Consider the following 7,148-nt stretch of genomic DNA (forward strand, 5'->3'; position numbering starts at 1 on the left):
AGACCAGCAAAAGCATCAGGATGTCTTCTTCTTTTACCGGTAAAATAATTTTTAATCATGATTCAATTGTGTAGTTTACATAGTTTGCATTTTCTGTTTTTGCAAATGTTATTTGCATTATTTGTTTTCATCAGGATGTTTGCATGGTTTGATCCTTCTAATATGTTTGGGTTCAATATATGCAGTTCTGGTTTTGTGAGCACTCAAATCTTTATAGAAGATTACATGATAAAAAAGACAAATGTCCTCGCATAATTAGATGGAGTCTTGACCATATGAAGTTGGATTTTCTTGAAGCTCTAGAAGACGTGGCAAGTAACCAGGTATAATATATTTAATTTTTGCAAATCATTAACTTGTATACTAGGGTTATGAACTGTAATTTTCAAAGATTGTTTTGCAAAACTGTTGAATGCATTCTGTAATTTGAAAATACATTGTTTGACTTTCAGCTGTCTGAAGATTTTTTTGTGCCACTTTCGGAAAGTGAGGAAAATCTAATTTCTGGTGGGATATTGACTGTGGGTAATGAAATTGATGTTTCTTATTTGAAACATCTTGAAGATCAAGTCAAAAAGTTGGAAATTCAATGTGAAGATCAAAAGAAAGAATTGAGTATGGAAAATGAAGAAATCGAGAAGTTGAAGAAGGAATTGAGTATGAAAAATGTAGAAATGGAGAAGTTGAAGGAAGAAATACAATGTGTAAGAGAATCAAACATGATTCTAATGAAAGACAATGAAGAACTAAAAACAACAATATTAGATAAGTTTGGTGAGGAGATTGAGGAGAACACCTCAAAAATGAAGAAGAGCCCTGAAAAAAAAGTGGCTTCAAAAACAAATAGAATCAAGATGAGTGAGAAAAATGTTACTGTTAGTCCTGAAATGACTAAAAAACAAATTTTGAAGAGGTTGATATGTCTAAGTATCAAAAAAGAAAGGTTGGCGAAACTTCTGACTTTGTCACACCAGAGAAACAAGTCAAGACAAAGAAGTTAAAAGTTATGAACAGCAAAACAAGAGGTTCATCAATTGAAAAAGTTAGTGTTCAAAGTAAGGGAAGTACAGAAAAGAAAGCAAGTGAAGAGAGTAAGAAGGAAACAGAAAATGGTAAGGAAACAAAAGATAGTAAGAAAGGAAGTGCAGATAGTAAGAAAGAAGGTGAAGTTAGTAAGATGGGAAGTGAAACTAGCAAGGAAATTGAACCTAGTAAGAACAGTGAAGAATTCAAAAAATGGGAAAGTTCTGAAATATGGAATCTATTCACTGAAGAGGAACTGAGAACAATTAAAGGATTCTATGCATTGGCAAACAGGAAGTAAGTACATGTCTACTTTAAAAAGTTTTACAAGTGAATTGCAACCAACTATTATTTGCAAACAATTAGTTGCAGTTCTTTATCTGCAAACAGTTGGTTGCAACTCTGTATATGCAAACAGTTGGTTGCAACTCAATGACTGCAAACATAGGGTTGCAAAATAGTGTCTACAAGTGTGGTTGCAAAAATGTTGATTATGTTGAAATTTTTTGTAGTTCAATTGCTTGGATTAAAAACAAAAGCTTGATCATCACTGGAGATCAAATCGAGGGTTTGATTATGAACGAATTTGTTGATAGTCAAATTATTGATTGGTATCTAGAAAACAATGTGGGACGATACAAGAATATGGCTGTTTTTAGTTCAACCATATGGGTAAGATCTTTCAAACAACTATATATTGTATTAAGTTTCATATTATTTATCTAATTAGATGAACATTAATTTACATGTAGACTTTGATGAAATTTGATGCTTCGGAAAAGAACATGTCTGCAATGCTAATAAAGAAACTCAGAGAAGCTTATAAGAAGAAGTGTAACTGGTTCCTATTCCCATTAAACACAAGTGCTGAGGAAAAGAGTCACGAAGGTTGCCATTGGCATCTTATTGCATTTGATAGAATTGATGACAGTTGGTTTCATTATGATTCCTTGAAGAAAACTCCAAAAATAAGTATAAGAAGTGCAAAGGAAGCAAAGAGGTTTGCAGTCTCATTGGTGAACATAATTAATGCAGCTGGACTAACTAAAAAACCACTCAAATCAAATCCAAAGCTAACCAAAGTTGACTGCCCAAAACAAACAAACTCGTAAGTATAAAATCTATTTTGATTTCATTGTTTTGGCATATAAAATGATGAGTACTAATTAGTTTATAATGTATTGTAGGATTGATTGTGCTCTGTATGTGCTTCTGTATGCTGATGTAATCAGAAATGAAGATAATCCTTTGTTTAAGGCAAACTGGCCGGAAGGAATGTCAGAAAAGGCTTCAAGGAAAAGAGCTGAACTTGCAGCTGCAATTTTGGATGATTCGACAAACAAACCTTGGGTTGAAGGAACAGTTAGTGATGATGAAAATACTAAGTGATGTTTTAACTTCTTGTATGTGAAGAAATAGAACAAGTGACAACAAAAAATGATACTTATTTTGATCTTAAATTCTGATAATGAAAAAGCTGATGGATGTTTGCATAATCATGTTTTGTTTTCATCAAGTATACAGAAATATGCAAGTGTTTGTATTCAACAAACAATGTTTGCATTATTTTTGTTTGCAGACTAGTTGAAACAGAATGCAAACACTTGGTTGTTTTTCTGCAGTTATTTTTTATGTGTGTTATCTTATGTGTTGTTAATTTTTTAGTGATTAGGGTCTTTGTTTTGGTTCTAGTCTTTGTTGCTAGAGTTTAGTTGTCCTTTTTGTTTCCATGATCAATATACAGATTGTTTCTTTTTGTTGTCTATAGAGAGTTATGGCTCTTTGTTAGCAGTCTGATAGTTTAAAAGCAAAACAATATTTAACAATTTAATTTCAAAAAAATCGGGGGCTACGCCCCCGAACCCCCGTAAAAAAAAATTCAACTATTTACTTTTAAAATTGGGCAACTCACTCCAATCAATATAATTTTTATAAAAATTGTTCTCATTATTTCGATGAATCATTTCTTCGGACAGAAGAAGAGCAGAACACTGAAATTTTTTCTAAAACAAAATGGGGGCTACGCCCCCGAACCCCCGTAAAAATATTTAACAATTCGAGGGCAACAAAAAAACCATCAATATTTTTGTAGACAGAAAGCTTCATACAAGTTAGTTGGAAACAAAAACTCGTTCACAAATTTGCAACATACAAACAAGTTTGCATAGTGTGTAATGTGCAAACAAGTTTGCAGAGGTGTAACGTGCAAACAAGGTTGCAGAGGTGTAATGTGCAACCAAGTTTGCAGTGGTTGAATATGCAAACACGTTTGCAAAGGTTGAATATGCAAATAGATGTTTGCGTACTACACGTTTGCATATCACACTGCAAATAGTTGTTTGCATAACACACTTCCAATCAGTTGCCTGCATACAAAACCTAAAAAAGTATACCTGCAACAGTTTAAAGCAAATTATCTTTGCATACATTTAGCCAGAATAAAACTTCATATTCAAATTTCAAATAATCCTTTATCGAGTAACAATGAATAAAACTTCATATTCAAATTATCTTTGCATACATTTAACGAATGTCAAAATTAATCTTAATTCAATATTGCTGCACATGTTCTCTTGCTATGATGCGCTAACTTGCCACAACGTCCACATTTTCTCTTCTTCTTAAACTTGGCTGCTCTAGCACTCTCAATTCTCACACTCCTTGGCCTACCAGGTGCTCTCTTATTTGATGGTGGATTGATTATCGTCTCATTTGCTGCAAACACCTTTGGTTCATCACTGTTTGGAATAGGTATAATGGCGTGTTCATAAGTTTTCTTGAAGCTCTCAGTCGTAAAATATTGTTCAACAAATGTATCCATTGGTCGTCCATCATACTTGATAGCTGTAATAGCATGCTCACATGGAATGCATTCAACTTGCCATTTCAAACACGAACAATAGAACGAACTCAAATCAACTAATTGACTTGGTGTTGAAAAGATTTCATATACAAATTTCGATGATTTTACAACTTTTCATACAGAACCGAACTTACGCCTTTGTCTTATGATTTTATCTATCTCCGGACACAACAAACTAGTCCATTTTTCAGCTAGTTCAAGTCTTGTTTGCATCATTTCCATCATTCGTATACGAATGGTTTCTAACATGAGAACTACCGACATGCCCCTTTCCTCCCTTATCCATGAATTATAACTTTCGCACAAGGATGAACATACCTCACCATATCTTTTACCGACAAAATAAGCGTTTGCCCATTTTTCAAATGGGCAATTCTTAAAGAAATCCGTCAAACGTCTACCACCTACTAACTCCATCTCTTTGAAATGAATGATAAATTCATCCTTAGTCAACGCACGAGCTGCCCGATATAACAAAGACTCTATGTAATCTGCTCTTTGAGAACCATAACCAATTGCATTAACTAAGTTGTTTCTAATGTGCCACCCACAATAACTATGGTGTGCATTTGGAAAAAGATCACCAACTCCTTTGATAATACTCGGGTGATGGTCAGACAAGAAAGTATATGTACGACTTCTATCAACAACACGAGCCAAATTCTCCAAAAACCAATTCCAATTTGAATTGTTTTCAACACTAACAACAGCTAAAGCAATACTAAAAAATCCTGAAAAAAAAACGTAGTTAAATAAATAAATTGCAACTAGAAGACTAGTTACACAAAACTATATAAGTTCATCAACTTAAGAAACCATAACAAACATGTTTGAATGACATATATATGCAGAGGTTGAATATGAAAACATGTTTGCATGACATATATGTGCAAATATGGTTGCAGAACACACAGATGCAAACAACTGTTTGTATAAAAAAACATGCAAACAGGTGTTTGCATACCACATTGTTAAATCAGGTGCCTGCATACAGAAACCTAAAAAAAGTACCTACAACAGTTTCAAAAGCAAACTATATTCGCACAAGCAACTATTCAAATGGCAAATAATTCTTTATTGAGTAACAATAAACAAACAACTATTCAAAACACAATACTATATGAATTCATTAACTTAGAAATCATACCTTCATTGCCATTCTTGGCACAAGCTGTTAGCAAAGTCCCCTTATATTTGGATTTAAGATGCGTCCCATCAATCCAAATAACAGGCCTGCAGTACTTAAAGCCATGAATACAAGCCTCGTATGCTATGAAAACCCTTTCAAACTGATAAGTGTCCATATCAAGTTGTAGCTGCACATAACTACCAGGATTCCACTTCATAATGGACTTCGTATACCAATCAAGTTTAGCATATCCAGATTCCTCATCACCAAATGCAAAATCAAGTGCTTTTTTCTTAGCATTGTAAGCAATATAGTACGGGATTTTAACACCATAATCTGATTGAAAAGTAGTAATAATAGCTTTGTTTTTCTTTTTCGGATCAACCTTTACTTCACTTTCTATCAAATTAGATACAACTCTAGAATGAACTGCTGGCTTGTTTATATCAGTAAAACCCCCACCGCAAGTGTGCTCAGGAACATATTTCTTCAAATAAAATAACGATGAAATACCAAACCTTGAACAACCATGAACCTTCCACCCACAACCCTCAACCGGACATACTGCTACTACCCGATGAGCATGGTTCCTCTTCATTCTATACCCAAAACCAAATTTGATGGAATACCTATTCAATGCAAACCTAAATTGATCGGCACTCCTTCAAACTTCTGACCAACTTCAGTAAACACAGATCCCCAAGATTCAGACCTGAGAGGATGTTGGAACAACTTCGATGAACCAGCTTGACTAAAACAAGATGAAGCACTCGATGACTCAACTAAATCCATTTCCTGAACATCAAAACAAATCTATTAACAATGCTGCAAATACAAAAAGCTAAGTTATACTCAATTGTGCAAGCACGATATGCAGTTTTACCCAAATTGTGCAAACACAATTTGCAGAACAAAATTCATCAGAAAAATAGATGTGTAAAATCATCAGAACCAACAAACCATGTATGAAAAAATCAAAACACTAAAACATAAAGCAATCTATAATACATAATCTATAATACATAAAACACAAAATTCATATATACTATCTCCCAGATTCATCAAGTAGAGGAATATAAACAAAGAAACAAATCAAAAAGATAAATAACAAACTATTATATAAATAAAACTAGGTTTAGGATGAAGAAAACTAACTTACAGTAAAGAAGATGAAAACAAATGTGAATAGTTGATGAACAAATCAAGGCGAATACAAACCTCCCGCAGAGATGGAAAAACCCTAATTATTTGTGTTAAAAGAAAACTAAACAGAAGATGAATCAGTGATGAAACTAGGTTAAGCAAGAGAACTTCATCATCGTCTTGTCTTCGTCTTCTCTCCACCGAAATCGAAAAATCGGTGCCCTAGTTTCTCCACTTTTCCGGTCGAACAAACATAAGGTAGAGAGAGAGAGCAAAATAGAACTAAAAGGGTATTAATGGAATATTTGAAAAATTCTTATAAAATTTTGACCTGAATAACAATTAATGAAATTATTTTAAACCTAATCTCTAGTTAGCCTTAATATTTTGATAGCAAATAACTAATAGTTAATGACTGGGGCTTTTTTAGTTATTTTGAAATTATTTACTACCTAATAAGTCATTTTCTATTTTCTAATGCCCCCTATATATATGGAGTACAAAAGTTCACAACCCGCCACAGTAGACTCCCACTTGAACTGTATGTAAAAGAAACAAAAGCTTTGTTTGGCCAAAACTATTTACAGAGCTACTTTGACTATTTACAGGGTCTAAAAGTTGGAATCTTTCACTTTCTCTGTAAATAAGGTTTGAGTTTATTCCTATATGGCCCCCTACTTTGTGACCAGCTTTCTTTATGGCCCCCTTTTTTCGTAAATTCAAATATAGCTCCCTTTTCTTAACACCGTCAGTCAACTTTTATGGTTAATCTTTTTGTTTCCATATTTACCCTTCTTATAAGAATGATTTCAAAATTCAAAATTGACCCCCTTTTAAATTTGGGTCAATTTCCAAAAACTTATAGCTACTTTAGAAAAAACTAGGGAGTCAAAATAGAATACATATAAAATTTTTTTAAAAACACCTCATCTCTCCTTCTCTCTCCTCCACATCATGTATCTCGCCACCTCATCATCTTCTCCGATGAAG

General features: G+C 33.4%; 1 protein-coding gene across 1 annotated transcript; it reads right to left on the minus strand.

Annotated features, from left to right (window-relative positions):
• Nucleotides 1-3,568: 3,568 nt before the first annotated feature.
• Nucleotides 3,569-5,807, minus strand: LOC147547761 (uncharacterized). The gene is made up of 4 exons (XM_086666111.1): nt 5,660-5,807; nt 5,034-5,351; nt 4,021-4,617; nt 3,569-3,900 (listed from the first exon to the last, which is right to left on the minus strand). Exons 1-4 carry the CDS (start codon nt 5,805-5,807, stop codon nt 3,569-3,571), a joined length of 1,395 nt encoding a protein of 464 aa, XP_086522237.1.
• Nucleotides 5,808-7,148: the final 1,341 nt, after the last annotated feature.

The sequence above is a fragment of the Eschscholzia californica genome, unplaced genomic scaffold, assembly GCF_041429995.1.
Source record: "Eschscholzia californica isolate CP2 unplaced genomic scaffold, dmEscCali1.0.p SCAF_3, whole genome shotgun sequence".
NCBI lineage: Eukaryota > Viridiplantae > Streptophyta > Magnoliopsida > Ranunculales > Papaveraceae > Eschscholzia > Eschscholzia californica.

Bases quoted from the DNA above. Each gene is read 5' to 3' on its own strand.
- LOC147547761 (XM_086666111.1), bottom strand. From the start codon at position 5,807: ATGGATTTAGTTGAGTCATCGAGTGCTTCATCTTGTTTTAGTCAAGCT. The intron at 5,352-5,659 runs GTTTGCATTGAA...CTTTTCAATCAG, and splicing joins AGGAGTGCCGATCAATTTAG to ATTATGGTGTTAAAATCCCG. The intron at 4,618-5,033 runs GTATGATTTCTA...TTTTTTTTTCAG, and splicing joins TGCCAAGAATGGCAATGAAG to GATTTTTTAGTATTGCTTTA.